A 16,447-nucleotide genomic window follows, 5' to 3' on the forward strand; every position below is an offset into this window, starting at 1 on the left:
ATTTTTGTAATTTTCTTCTTCTTCTTTCAAAATTGTTTGAAATAGCAGATTCCTGATCACTGTTGAAGGAATTAGTCAGTTTGAACAAATTTTTACATTTGTTGCTCTTTAAATAACTTATCCAATAAGCTTTTTCTTTGGTCTGTCATCAACAGTTAGAGGCCATGATTTCTTTCCAGTGGCATACTTAATCCATTCTGATTGCTACTGTTGATTGACCTTGATGACAGACATATTTATTCAGCTGGTGAAAGAAATAGTCTTTGGTAATGTAGGTTCTACTAGATAGGCATCCATTATCATCCCTTTTTAAAAATATAAGAGGTCTTTGCTTTTGTTTATAGTTTTGCAGAGTAGCCATCATGTATCTATATATCTCTTGATGATAAGTCTATTTTGCTTACACAAGTAAATGAAGTTGTTTATAAATGTGTGCATAAGAGTGGAGAAGGAAGGTGTGCTTCTAAAGTTTCCAGTCACAGATAGTAATGATTTACATTTTAACATACTTGTTTTAAGTACACTTACTATTAGTTGTTGTGATGCTACTAAATTAATAAGGTATTAATATAAATAATTTGTTTTTAAAATGGTAAATTATATATGGTGGATTGATTGTAATTTTAAATTATGGGGTTTTTTATTAATAAATTCTCCATCTTTTGTCATTGTGTTCAATTAAACCTGTCAAGGTACATTTTGATTTTTTAAAATGTGGACTTTTTGTCCTCAGAAAAATTCCTTAGTTTATCAACAAGTTCAGCGAAACTAGAACACTTAGGAAAAACCCGGCCCAAACGCCCTAAGAGTAGAGCTCCAACTCGTTCAAAAGTGAAGCCATTAGAAACTCATGAAGATATACATAATTTTAGTGAAGGACTGGAAGTTTTTTTTTGCCATCATCCAAACACCATGTCCATGCCAACCTTGTCACCTGACTCAGATGATTTAAGGTAAGTTTTATGTTCTGGTAGTCATGTGTATTAATATTCAAGCTAAGCAAGTAAGAAAATTGTTTTCTACAGTATCTAGCTAATTAAAACTCCCATGAATTTTATTGCAGTGTATTTAAACTTGACATAATAATTAATGTTTGGTAAATTTTTAGTTACTTTCAGTATTAAAAGTTTTTTTTTTCACATATTCTTTTCAGTTTGTATAGATGGACAGTCACAATACACACTGTTTGTACTTAGAATTTTTAAAGACAAAACAAGATTGAATCATAATGAATGGACATTTGATAAGGATGTGTGATTGTATTTTTTGAATAATACAAGTTTCACTTTTAGTACCACAGATAAAACTTGTAGAAAAGTCCAGCTTAATATTTTATATATCTAAAATTCAATTGAAAATAGTTCATTTCCTATAACCATGCAGATCTAGAACATACAACAATAGCACCACAACTAGTGGAAATACTAATGTCAGTGAGTCTGCATCTATTGGTAGCAGCTCTTACTCAGTTATGGGGAAAATGCAAGAGAAAGAGAATGAAAAGAAAGGGTAGGAGTACTTTTTGAATGCAAGTGTCTCAGAATATACAGCATACTAATAAAGAATAATTCAAATTACTTATGTGTTAAATTATTTTCAGGTTTTAAAATTATTTTATATTAGAACAACTATTAAAAAAGGTATTTTATAATATCTTTTAAAACAAAAACTGCTAGTGTGGTATGTCTTGATAAACCACGATTGTGAGTTTCAAAAAGTATTAAAAATTGTTTAAAATCCAAAGAATTTGCAAGGAATTAGTTACTTGAAATTGAAATGAGACTGGAGCACTATTAATCCTTTGTGGACCAATGACTACCTTTTTCGGTATCGAGTACACACCTGCAAATCAGAATTTCAAAAGTCAAGTAAAAAAACAAGGATTCTTACTCTTTTTAAACAATTTTTTCGTGAAAATATATTATAATTGATATGTTGTAACTTTGCAACATTTATTTAGTGTAATCAGCAAAGAATAATGACAAAATGTTCAAACATACATTTTTGCACAGCTCTAAGGCGTCTTGTATGTAAAAAAGCGCATTTAAAAATATTTGAGATTTTTTTCTGCCCATCGCAAGACATAGGTTTTAATTTGCTAAGATACTACAATCCATGAGAAAACAATTAACCAACACTTGTTTTTCCTGTGATTTTCTTTCTCTGTTTGACCATTTATTATTAAAGGCCTCCATTCACATCACATGTGAAGTCATAAAAGGATGGGAACAACTACTAATAAAAACAGTTTTGAAAATAACTACCATTGGATAGAGCACATTATAAACTATATATATATCAATGTAGAATGGATAAAATGGTGTGATAACTAAGTTATCATTTCATGAGAAGGTGATTGGATGTAGCTTCTACAAATGACAACTCTCTGAACCTAATAAGGCTTACCTGTTATCTTGTCACAGAAAAAAAAGACCATAGCATTCAAACAATTATAATTTGGCATGAAAACATTTTCAGGGATTACAAGAACACCTAGAAAAAACTACAAAAATATTCCCAGATCTGTGATGTTTCCTAAGTCATCTAAACTACCCACTAAATTCCATTGTTCTTCTCTGCAGGAGCTACATCTAATCACTTTCTCACTAAACCGTAAGTGTCATAGTTTCTATATGTGGGCTTGGATTCTTTACAATAGGTGTTTGTGACTTGTTGGCGATAAATTTGAACAGTAAACGGATAGCACACAATCCACTTGTTTTAAAATGATATATTCAAAACAAGTCAAACATATGTACAAAATTCTTTACACTATACGATATCTCAGTCATATCTAAAACTCTAAATAATTCTCTTTTTTTTGTCAAAAGTCCACTTAGGCTGATTCAATTAGTTTTGAATCTAGTTGACAAGACAAGTTATTTTTTTCTACTCCATTTCTTACTGTACAATCTGCTATAGATTCACTTACGTTACTCTGTGGGTTACCACAGTTATATCTCAAACTTCAAATAATTGTCTCCTTTTCATCAACGTCCACACAGATGGGTTCAATTACTTTAGAACACCCTTTGACAAGACAACTTGTTCTCCTTATCTCTGTTAAACTGTGAAACTAACTTTAAAATATCATCTGTTATGGCTACTCACTCACACACCTACTAACTTCACATTTTCTAACTTTTTTTCTGACTGAACTTTACTTTCACTTCACCTTTTCTCTACTTGACTTGTATTTGCTTGGTCGCCAATATTTATACATTGTTCACTGAGGCCTCAAGCTTTCTATAAACTACATGAGCAATGCTATAATGTAACAACGCTAAGTTAAGGTAACGAGAAAAATACCGAACATTTGAGTAACTTGGCATCAACAATTAAACCATCACAATGTATGACTCTTACTGAGTTATGCAACTAAACTTGTCATAATTGTTGCCTTTAAAATAATTACTTTTAACTCTGTTGCTATGAAAAGTAAATAATCATTAAATATTAAGTCACAAAACAAACCAAATAACAACACTTACACCAAACAGTCTCGTATATCCAACAGTAAGTTACTTCTTAAGCTACTTTATCACTCTATATTGAGAATTATTTATAGTTTTGATAGCTGTTCTTTTCATTCCTGAAAATGTTTTCACACTATCTTATATTTGTGTGTAAAACTCTGATTTTCTTCTATGACATCAGGAAAGCCATATTATGTTTAGGGAGTATAGTGGCAACAGCAAAATGTACTGGAGACTCAAGTCCTTATTTGTTGAATATTATTATTAAGTTTATCATATTGCATAAATAAAATAACTTAGAATTTATTGAAAACAAAGTATATTTATTGGACATAAATTGATTTTGACCAAGAATGCAGTTAGGAAACATTGTTTCCTAGTCTGACTGTTTTTTACAATATATAGCCAGAAGTAGTGACTATTACAATAACAAAAAAGTTTAATGAAAATATTGTAATGAAATTCAGTTAAGTTGAAATTGACTGAATATATAAAATAGAACTTTTTCATCAACAAAAAAATTGAAATTCTAAGATGAAATGAAATATTTTAATATATTTTCAAAAGAGTGTCTCACAAAAGGATTTTGAAGATTTTATATCATACAAAATTATAGAAAACTTAGTAAAATTATATAATTTTCTTTAACCTAAACTAAGTACTACTAAATGGTAAGTGTCATGCAATTTAGTTATGTATTTTGATTGTCAAAAGAAAAAGAACAAGATATATCAGTGAGAAATCCCCTCTCAATCCAGAAAGGTTAATACAGTGATCTGGTGCCAGTAGTCCTGACAAATGCACCAGTTATTTTACAGTTCAATTGATCAGATGTTTTATTGCAAAATAATTTTATTTGCTGAATTGCAGATTTTTGCTTAGTCATAATTTTTTGCTTTTGAAACTGTTTCAGTATTTTTGTGTGTCAGATTTGCTGCTTTGTGCATAATGTATGTAATGTATGACATTACAAAGGGCAAAAAATACTCTGTCTAATAGTGGACGTGTTGAAAGTTTTTAATCAACAACTTCAGATTTACTCCATTCATATAGTTTTATTATCTTGCAGCTTTGTGTAAAATATAAATATTGCTGTATATGGTATAACTGACTAAAATAAAATAAAACTATGACATGTGACAATGTTGAAAGTTTTTAATCAGTTGTTTTGGGTCTGTGAATTCTATGTTTAAACTTTTTTTAAGTTTATAGAACAGTATAAATTAAAATATGATTTATGAAGAGGTAGTGAGGTTGAAATATTTAAATGACAATTTTATGCAACAGTTTTATTCACATATATGTGTACGTGTATTATTATTATTCTTTTCAGCTTCATTAAGTGTATAAGCAGTCTTTTTAGCTGGATGTCAACAGACTCCAGTCAAATGCACAAGTCTAAGTCTTATGATATGTCTCATAAGTCAAATGTTGTCACCTGTATAACAGAGACAAGCAGTTACTCCAGTGGAGCAGAAGGCGAAAGGAATTTTCATTTCAGTAAAAGAGAAAAGAAAGAAAATGAAGGTGATTTTTTTTCTCATATTTATTCTGTCTGTAAAATTAAGAACAAGAAAAATAAGGCTTATTTTGATTATATCTGTCCCTGACTTTTTTATCAGATGTACAGAATTGAGGCATCTTGTGTTCTGACCTTTTTGTCAGTTTAGCCCTTACATGTTGCCAAAGTATTTCTCCTTTTTTGATAAATACAAGAGTTTTCACAAGTGTCACTAACAATGAGAATTATTTATAATTGTTGAAATTACACATACTTTCCTTTTAGAGAAAAATACTTAAAACATTTTTAAAAACTTCACAAAATGAACTAATGTTTACTGATTAAAAGTACATTACATCCTTTTGTCATCAATTCATAACCATGTAACAAAATAACTTATTTCAAAAATAGATATATATTCAAATTAACATTCCAATACAATACCTTACCTCTTGTCATATAATAGCTTTTCTCAACTTGCGCTGCTTTCTATATGCGCAGTTTTGAATTGTCACTAGCCTTGAGGCTCCCACCTAAGATCACGTGTTTATACATTGCAAATGAGCATGACAACCCTCCACTAATAGGAATATGATACATCCTCATAGCACAGCTGTCTCCCTCTATGCTATAGAGTACAATCATAACTTCTCAATTTAGCACTCGTGTGTAATGATTTGTATTTTTTTTCACTTGTGAACTTTTCAGATTTAAGCATTGTCAGTGGAAGCAACTACAAAGACATTATTTCACAAGTGTCATTATTAGTATGAATACCAAGACAATTCTTAATTTTCACTTTGAGAATATGGATTATTTTTTTAAGTGTTTGAAGAAATATTACCAAGGTCCAGTCTTGGTGTCAACTTATGTTAAGTCACTTACAGATGAATAAGTTACAGCTAATTCAGAAAACATGAAAACAGTTTTATAACTTTATGTTTCTAGGTTTATTATACTTTTGAAAAATTTTGTTGTGTTTTATAAAAGGCAGTCGAGACTTTTGTATAGGTTTACATTAGAGTTGTGAGCAGGCTATAGCGTTCTAATAAGAAAAGCTCTGATTAATAGCTTAATATTATTACTTTTTCATAAAATATATAATGTTTTGTCCAGGAATGTAGCTTTGTATGAAGGTTGCAGTTTTTTATCCATAAAAGTTCTAATTACAAGTAATATTAGTCATAGTTGAAACTGTAGTGTACTTTCCATTAAGTTTGAGATTATTGTGAAATTATTTCTTCTAATCTTGGGAGAAGACAAAAGTGTTTTACTCAGGAAAGTTGGTATTGTTTGCTGTATGACTTTAATCCTGGATGAAGACTAAAATCCTTACACTTGCCATTTAGGTTTTTTGCTTCACTTCTTGTAAAGGCCTTTTTGTGGCCTAATCAGGAAATTGTGATTATTAAATGAGTAAATTTTAATCTTCCTAAAAACCTGAAATGTCTTTCCCACAGCTTCTCATTATTGTTTTTTATATTTATAACTACAATTATTTTTTTCTATCAATAAGTCATTTATTACTATAAAATACTGGAATAGCTTAGAATAGAAAAATACATTAAAATATTGAAGGTTGCTGTTAAACTTGTGTTTAATGATTTTTATTTGTATACAACAGTGTTTCTGTTCACAAAACTAACATTTATGGTTTTAGTGTGTAAAACCATTAATTTTCATTTGTGGTGTTTATTTTTGTAATATTTTTAAAAAATTTGTCTGATAATTCGAAAAAAAGGTAGTTAATTGTGAAGTTTTAAGAATAAAAAGTATATTTTATTTTATTTTTAATGCATTTCCTTTCAAAACATTATTCAAGAAATTATAGTAAATGCACAAAGTCAACAACATGAAGAAGGAATGAGTTGTATCTCAGCTGCTGAGAAGTTTTGGGTGAGGCTACCTTCCAAAGAACCAGGATTTTGCATCTTAGTAGAAATGAAAGCTCATCAAGAAAAGATATCATCTGTATTTGTTAAATGTGTAAGTAAACTCTTCCATTATTACAAAAGAACAGTAGTTTGATTCTTATATTGATATTTAAATTCTGTCATGTGTATATCTTTTTTTTTTTCTTACTTGAGATCACCAATATTCACTACTTATATACAAAAGAAAATATTGTTTCATCAATCACAATGTTATGCAATAATGATATATTATCTTTTATTACTTTGCTCAAGTTAAAAACAAATGTATACTTTATTTTGGTATATATCTATAATGTGATCCTTCAGCAACCATCCCTGATGAAATATTAACTAAAACCAAGTGTTTTACAGTAATTTTCAGTTTGAAGAATATAATTTTAATAACTAGAAGGATTAAAAAAAGATATTGATAGAGTGCAGTGGTTTTCAAACTTTATGAAGCTATGTAACTCTCTTAGATGAAAGTTACCAATTCCAATACAGTACTTACCTTCTCTCACAAGATTAGCTATTCTCTTTCAGTGCTATCTTCTATATGCAACTTTTTCTTTATGTATGCCACAAGCCTTCCACTCCCCCTGTTGGAATTACTATATTCCAACATGTCTCTCATGTAAATCATCATGTGTCATCTCTTAACGGATAGTAGCATGATATGCTCATGTGACTCCCTCTACACTCCTCTACTGAACTTTAACTTCTTGTTACTATGTGGGGTCACACCGGGGGGAATGAGCACTACATAGGTTAACCTTTGTCCCCTGACATCACCCAGGCTCCTCCTGAGTTGGCTGATCTTGTTCAGAATGACAAGGACTGTGATCATCTTTTCCCACCTCCTGAGTTTGCTGATCTTGTTCAGAATGACAAAGACTGTGATCATCTTTTCCCAGCTCCTGAGTTTGCTGATCTTATTCAGAATGATAAGTACTGTGATCATCTTTTCCCACCTCCTGAATCTAATGTTAGTCTTACCCATGACCAATATTCTGACCTACGTCTTACCCTGACTAACATATTATGGTGTCTTTCTTCCATACATCTCCTATTAGAAATTCTTCACAGAAATCCTGAGGGGTTTTCTGCAGATACCCTTACACTTCTCTCGTTCACTTTGGCCCACATTTTATCTTTGGTTCTGTTATTACATATGTGGTTTCATTGTTCTTGGAACCTTATAGGTAGAGACACAGTTTTGGCTCGGGTCAATTTACCCTCAACCTATCTCAGGGATTTACATCATGTCTTTGATACAGACCTATCTCAGTGATTTACATCTTTCACCTTTTCTGAGACATTATGTCTTTGATACAGTCCCAGAAACTGTTGAGCCTCGGTTGACATCGACCCACCAGCTATCAACGCTTACAACTTTTGTAGCCTGCTTGTCTCAGTCACAGCCTCATACACCACCTATTCCCATCTTTCATCCTCCCAACCCTTACCCATTCTTTCTAATCCTCGATGATGCAGCATCAGTGACTACCTTGTAGGTTTGGGTCCGATGGGAGCTTGACTATTAGAGGTTCTTTTTCACTGGCATCCTTCATAGATGATCAATGGGTAATATGTGTTCCATCAGAAGGATTCACTATCCAGTTTCTTTTCCCACCTCCCGTTTCTCCTTGCCCCATTTTCTTCCCTCCTCCTCAAGATCCCGTGACCTACCAGCGTCTGTCAAAAGTGGTTCGAGAATTGCTTTTGCAGTGGGTGATTGAATTAGTTCACCATCCTTCTAGGGTTTTTTTCATTTCCCCAAGAAAACCAGGGATTAGTGGCCAGTCATCAGTTTATCTTGTTTCAACCGCTTCATTGTACTCCCCCGAGTTCACCATGGAATCTTTTCTCACCCTGAAATAGGCATTTTCCTCAGGGTTGTGGATGACAAAGATGGATTTCTCCAGTGCTTACATCCACATCCCAATAGCACATCGTTCTCAACCTTACCTTCAGTTTGTCCATCTTGGGGTGGTTTACCAATTCAGGGCACTTCCCTTCAGACTTGAGTTGGCTTCCTATGTGTTTTATCACATAGTCTGAGCTTTTACATGTCATTCCCATGCTCTGAGGATGCAATTTCATTATTACATGGACGACTGGCTCTTTCTGGCTCATTCCAAAAAGCAATCAGCCACTCATACTCACCAGCTCCTTTCTGTGATGGCTCGGGTGCGATGATTGATCAAATTGGAGAAGTCTTTCCTTTGACCCACTCAATATCTAGTCCATTTGGGAGTCTTTTTCGACACCAATATCAGTCGTTCTCTGCCCTCTCCTTTATGTCTTCTCAGCTCAGTTACTTACTGCTCACAAGGTTTTATCACTTTTGAGGATGTGATCCTCCATGACTGTACTGGTCCCTCTAGGTCGTACCCTTCACTGGGAACTTCACGAACGATGGAACGTTGCTTGGATCCTCTTTCCACCATTTCTCTTCCTACTTCCCTGTAAGACAGTCTTCATTGACAGCTGGACAAAGACCGTACAAGAGGCATGCCACTTCCTCCACCACATCTGGATGTAAATTTTATCACGGACACATCCCTTCAGAGATGGGGGTATGAATCAATTACCAGGAAGCTTCAGGTCATTGGTCTGCAGCTGAAACTGTCCTGCATATTAATGTTCTCCAACTTCTACCAGCACATTGGGCATTTCATCACCTCCTCCTTTTCGCCCATCATTGTCTGGTGATGATTCATTCAGACAGTTCTATGGTGGTAGCACATATCAACTACCAAGGGGGCACCCAGTCCAGAGACGTATGTTTTTGGACGTTGGAACTATTATACTGGGCCCATGCACATCACATTCTCCTTGTCACATATCATGTGCTGGGTGCTTTCCATCTTGTCATGGATTGTCTGTCACACCCCGACCAAATATATCCAATGGAGCGGGTATTGAATCCATTTGTTTTCAGGGATCTTTGCCATCAATGGGTTTTTTCCCAAACTGGATGCCTTTGCCATCGGCCTCAATACCAAGCTGCCCCTTTTTTTTGTCACCCGTACTGCATTCACAGGCTTTGGCAGTCAGTGCCTTCAAGCCAGAATTGGTCACACAAATACCTTTATGTGTACCCTCCCATCTGATTGCTTCATTGGGTGATTTCTTCTCTTGTCCACTCCACTTCTTGTTGGGTCCTCCTGGTTGCTCTCTATTGGTCAGCTCAACCTTGGTTTCCAAGGCTATAATGTCTGTTCCTATCACCACCTGTCTCTCTTCTACTTCTCCCTCCCTTCTTTGTCAGTCCCAATCCCACATTCTACATCCCATTCTCCATGTCCTGCATCTTAATGCCTGGCTTTGTCTGGTCCGTGGCAAGATGATCTGGTTTCACATGTCACCACCTTGCTAACAGAGAGTTTCCTGCTGACAAGCCTTCTGTGGCTCATGTGGTGGAATTTCTCTTTTGGCTCGTTTTGGCCTACTCTTCCCTACCTTCTTCCTCCTAAACCTTGGTCCAGGTTTCCTCCCATCAGATCTGACATCTCACATTTTCCCTCACTTCTCATCTTTGACATCCGATGGAGGGGATTCAACAGTCCGGCATGTTCATCTCCCACTATCTTCATCATGTCGCACTTTCCTTTTCATTGGGGTTTCGTCTACCACCTGTGGCCATTCTCCAGACTTCAGTGCGACTTTTGCTGGTAAGTTTTCTTCATAATTTCTTTCTTTCAGGGGCCTTTATCTCTTTTTATCACATAGATCTCACTCTGTGGCAAGTGTTACCTGACCAGGTATTCTTTAACTTTAAATCTGCACTGTACAGCCATGTTGATTTGCACTTTTTTCTATAGCTTTGTGTGCTCACCATTGAGATGGGGTGTTACACAAGATCACTTAACTGTGAATAACCTCACGATATTTTGCTTCATAAAAATCCCCATTTTGGGTCGTACCACCCATGGAATGCATAGGTAAAGCAGAAGGATATTGCTGCCCATCCCTGCCATGCCTTGAGTGAACAATTTGTTATGGTCTGCTTTTCAGAATAAGTGGAATATGGGAGTCCTTACCACTTTCCAGTTCCAAGCTGTTAGGGTTGTTGACCATAGAGGCACCCTCCTGAATGAGTTCCACAAAGAAAGGGCTAGAACCATTCAGTCGAGAGTAGGATGTTGGTATTCTGCTGGTGTAGATGAGATGTGTCCTCCAGAGCTGAGCCGTCACCTTGTTGGTTGATGTGGCCTCCTGATACCATTTACATAACCACTGGAGTCAAACCATCACCTTACGGGATGACGTGGCCTCCTGATTACATTTACACAAACACTGGAGTTAAGCCATCATCTTGCTGGTTGACGTGGCCTTCTGATACCATTTACATAACCACTGAAGTCAACTCATCACCTTATGGGATGACGTGGCCTCCTGATTACATTTACCCAAACACTGGAGTTAAGCCATCATCTTGCTGGTTGATGTGGCCTCCTGATACCATTTACACAACCACTGGAGTCAAACCATCACCTTATGGGATGACATGGCCTCTTGATTACATGTACACAAACACTGGAGTTAAGCCATTATCTTGCTGGTTGACGTGGCCTCCTGATACCATTTACACAACCACTGAAGTCAAGCCATCACCTTACCGGATGACGTGGCCTCTTGATTACATTTACCTAAACACTGGAGTTAAACCATCATCTTGCTGGTTGACGTGGCCTCCGATACTATTTACACAACCACTGGAGTCAAGCCATCACCTTACTGGATGACGTGACCTCCTAATACCATTTACACAATTACTGGAGTCAAGCCATCACTTTACTTTACTGATACCACTTTCACGGGAGTTGAGCCATCACTTTACTAGTTGACGTGGCCTCCTGATACCATTTACTCAAACACAGGAGATGAGCTGTCTCCTTACTAGATGATGTGGCCTCCTGATACCATCTACACAACCATTGGAGTTGAGCCATCACCTTACTGAATGATGTGGCTTCTTGATACCATTTACTCAAACATGGGAGTTGAGCTGTCTCCTTACTAGATGATGTGGCCTCCTGATACCATCTACACAACCATTGGAGTTGAGCCATCACCTTACTGAATGATGTGGCTTCTTGATACCATTTACTCAAACATGGGAGTTGAGCTGTCTTCTTACTGGATGATATGACCTCTTGATACCATTTACACAAACACTGGAGATGAGCCGTCAAAATTGCAGTTCACTCCTTCAATTGGGAGACCTAATCCTACTCTCACATGGATGTCAGTACCTTGCTAAGAGGTTTTGGATTAGAGTGAACCAATCACCATAAGTCCTCACATGAATTGATTCCATGCGATTGACATCTTTTAGATACCAGATATTGATTCCTGGATTGATAGATAGCGATGATCCTTATGTCACACCCAGAAATTGGTGTGGGTCATAATCTCCAATTCCTGGGTTGGAGGTGAGGATGGAATGATCCTCATCCTACCCTCATGTGGATATTGGTATCCTGCAATTAGGTTTTGGATGTAATTGGCTTACCAAGTACAATCTGCCATGCACTAGCCATTCTACACCTCTCACTTTCCACCCTTACACAAACACTGGAGTTAAGCCATCATCTTGCTGGTTGACGTGGCCTCCTGATACCATTTACACAACCACTGAAGTCAAGCCATCACCTTACCGTCTTACACATTCCACATATAGGCGAAGAATATATCTGGCTCAGAAGTTGTGCGGTTTCCATCTTCTAATCTTTGGATATATCTCTCTCATTATCAAGGGTATCCTTCAGACCCTTTTGAAGTTACTTCTTTCATTCTCTCGCACCAGTCCCTCCTCCTTCTCTATGTGGGATTCTAGCTAATCTTTTGATTGGAGATAAGTACCGTATTGGAAGTTACTTTTCCTATACTGAAAATGCATTTCTGGTAGGTATTTACCTCTTCTCACACTCCCCATCCTTCTTCCTCACTTCTCGAGTGCTCACAACTTCTGCCATACTTCGAAGTGAAGGTATGGTAGAGGAGTGTAGAGGGATTCAAGTGAGTATATCATGCTACTATTAGTTGAGTTGACACATGATGATTTACATGAGAGACATCTTGGAATATAGTAATTCCAACAGGAGTGGGGAGGCTAAAAGTTTGCATATAGAGGGAAGCACTGAACAAGAATAGCTGATCTTGTAAGGGAGGTAAGTACCTATCGGAAATTATTTTCAGTATAGGAAAATTATAACATTCATAAAAGTATTGTTAATGTAAAATTGTATAAAAATATTATGCTATTTATTTATCTAAAATTAAATAAATTTATTTTTATACTGGTCATACAGTATTTAATATTTCATACAATAAAAAATTAATGGTAACATAATTACCTTTATTTAAGTGATGGATGCACCTGCTTTTTCTCCACAAAGTTCTTTAATATTTTGTGCAATGGTTGTCAACTGTAAATGTGTGTCATCTTCTGCTTGCAGCCTACTTTGATATTTGTTCTTTGTGGGTACATATAATGAGAAACCTTTCTCACATAGCTAGTTTGTAACAAATGGCTTCAGAAACTTTACTGCATAATGAGCAATTTCTAGATACTCCTCTAAAAGTAGTAGTGAAATAGCTAACAGTGCTATTGGTTGAAATAGTGATTTTAGAGTAGTGCATATAAATAAATATAATATCTGGTTGCACTGGTTTAACTTTATATTTGTATAATGCAAAAAGAGACTTCCAACACAAAGAAAATGAGCCAATCTGCCAAAACCACATTCTATAATAGTAAATAAATCCAATAAAATAATCTTGAAATGAAAATGTTTTAACTATACTCAATATAAGTCATGTCTTCTTTGTCTCTTATCATTCATACATAAGGCAAAGTTATATACATTCAAATATTTCTCATTTCGGTTGCTTGTGTGTGTAACTGTGTGGAGAAGACTGAATATCAACTGCTCATGATTTTTAAAAATACATTTATTCCCTGACAGTATAACCCCTTTTCATACGAATTGTGAAAATTGCTGTATGTAGTGCAAAACAACTTTTACTTTCCTACCAATAAAGTCATTAGTTTTTATATGTTTTGTCTTTATAAGCATATTTATAAACATATTACTATTATAGTGTGTCCTCTTTTAAAAATATATCAATATATAAATTTATTGAAGTAAACTTAAATAATTAGAAGAATCCTATTTATTATGCCATATGTTGAAGTGTTCTGTACTGCATAGGCCTGGTTTTTCAGGGTATCTGTTGCAACACTTTCTTGTTTCTTTCCATTTTGGATAACACACTCTGCAGTGCTTTTTTGGATGCATATTTGAACTACCAGGCAAAGGTGGAATAGGAACTAAAGCATGGACAGAAATGAGGGTTGCTGGTAATGAATTTCTTTCGAGTAACAATTCCTTTTGAATTATGCATTTCCACTAGTTGCTATATGACCTTTATGATATACTGCTTGAAAGTAAATTTTTCATTTACAGTTTTTTTGTAAACAAGAAAACTATATAGCAGCATACGCATCAGCAAGTGTAGGCCTAACTTCTTGAACCACACATGGGATTTACGACTTGGGTCAAAAGGCTACAGCAACTGATCTGCTTTATCAACTCCTCCCATGTATTCATTATACTTTTCTATGTGGTATGGTTTTTCGTAAAATTTTCTGGTCCCCCCTTAAGTAAGTTTTATCCCTTTTCAACAAAACCAGCTTAATATTTTGTGGTTGTCACATATACTGCTCTTTTGTCTTCCCATTTCATTATCAGAGCATTGTCTTTACAAAAACCACGTCATAACGCTCCAGATGCTCATTAGCAAACTATTTTGGGACTTCTCTATTTGTGCAAATTGTTACCGTCATCGTCATATTTTGAGTCTCCAAAAAGTGTGCTGATCGAGTACTTGCATACCAGTTGTCCACAATTACATGATGCCCCTGTCCAAAAACAGATTCTAATAAATGGACAACTATTTTTTCACTAGATGCAAGTTTATTTACTCCTTCAAAATCAGGCAAAGAATATTGGTTGTTTGGGTCTTTTTCATAGTACACCCTAAAGTTATAGTTGTACCCACACCAATTATTTTTACTGTTGCACATTACAAATAATTTGATGCCAAATCTTGTGCATTTAGTTTTTATGAATTGGCGAAAGCCTAGCCATCCTTTCCATAAAACTAATGCCTCATCAATTTAAATATGTTCTCCTGCATCCAAATTTTTTCATCAAAATGTTTCTCAAAAGCTCACAAAAAGCATCCAAGCGTGTAGAAGGTACATTTTTTTCACATCATTGACTTTGATAAAGTGTAAAAATTTCATAATTGACATGTACCTGTCTCTACTCATTATGGCAGCACAAAGAAAATGAATGCCTGGTTCATAGGGCATTCTTGGCCAATAATGATTCATATCACTATATTTACATATTCCAGTATAAAAATAAAGAGCAAGAAACATAAATATATCATTTTGAGTGACGTCTTTACACCAGATACTATTTACAATTCCATTAGCTTGTGGATTAGCATAAAAAAAAGCCTTTGCTGAATCAATTACACAAAAAGCAATATGGTTTATAACTTCACTCATAATAAACCTTTTCACACACTCTTAAACACTCATGTGATCTGAAAAGCCTACTGTGGGGTTGATCCCACTGAAATTATGCACGAATTGTGGCTCCAGTTGAGGCCTAGCATCATCAAACACATTAGGAACATGTTTCCATCCTCCGGGCATTTAATTCAGTTGAGGCAAGTTTTGAAATTTAATATGTCACTGCAATCTGAATAATCACAGCTATCAAACTCCATATCACTTTCATCTGGTACATATTCACTACTACTGTCACTCATACCCTCACCATTCGACATTTTTTGTATTATTTTACTCAAACAATTCAAACAAATGAGATGTATTTATAGCTAGTTACCATTCAATCATCACCCGCATGCAACTGACACAAACCCGTTATTACTTCAATCAATTATGCATCACTTATTTTGTGAAAGTTTCTGATTGGTCAATAAAAATGACATCATTTAGATTGAAGAGCATTATGAGACATTCGATAATGCTCTGATAAGCATTATGGAATACTTTCCTTCTTAAACATAAACTTAAGCATGATGACTCCAACAGTGGCGTCATCACATGGATAATCAATACTTCCTATGATGCTAACATTGGAGTCATCGTATGGAAGGGGTTAAGATCTAATAACTGAAAAACAATGCCATTACCTGTTGTCTTTATGGGGAACTCATGATGACCCTTTGCAGAACCCCAAGGTTCTATAGAATGCAATTTGAAAACTACTAATATAGTGTATCAGAAGGCAGTTTCATAAAGCCTTTGCATAATTAGCAAAAACCAAGAAGTAATTTATCATTTTCTAATGGGCTTATTTTAATTCTGCAGGTATTCAAGATGTATGTAGCATTTCAGTATTAAAACTTGTACGAATAAAATTATGCAATGAAAAAGTTAGTAGAAATAGTTTTAATTTCAAATTTAGTAATTAGGTACAACCTAAAAGTTAGTTTACTTCTGTCCT

The 16,447-nt window shown here is 34.9% G+C and overlaps 1 protein-coding gene across 2 annotated transcripts in view; it reads left to right on the forward strand.

Annotated features, from left to right (window-relative positions):
* The window catches only part of LOC111087435, a 72,043-nt gene that overhangs the window by 35,653 nt on the left and 19,943 nt on the right, over positions 1-16,447 (forward strand). For both annotated transcript variants that reach the window (XM_022394045.1, XM_022394044.1), the window contains 4 exons: positions 734-953; positions 1,384-1,509; positions 4,810-5,003; positions 6,800-6,963. In XM_022394045.1, coding sequence (XP_022249753.1) covers positions 734-953; positions 1,384-1,509; positions 4,810-5,003; positions 6,800-6,963 — 704 coding nt within the window. The remainder of the gene's footprint in view (positions 1-733; positions 954-1,383; positions 1,510-4,809; positions 5,004-6,799; positions 6,964-16,447) is intronic.

The sequence above is a fragment of the Limulus polyphemus genome, unplaced genomic scaffold (assembly GCF_000517525.1).
Source record: "Limulus polyphemus unplaced genomic scaffold, Limulus_polyphemus-2.1.2 Scaffold2147, whole genome shotgun sequence".
In the NCBI taxonomy this organism is placed as follows: Eukaryota; Metazoa; Arthropoda; class Merostomata; order Xiphosura; family Limulidae; genus Limulus; species Limulus polyphemus.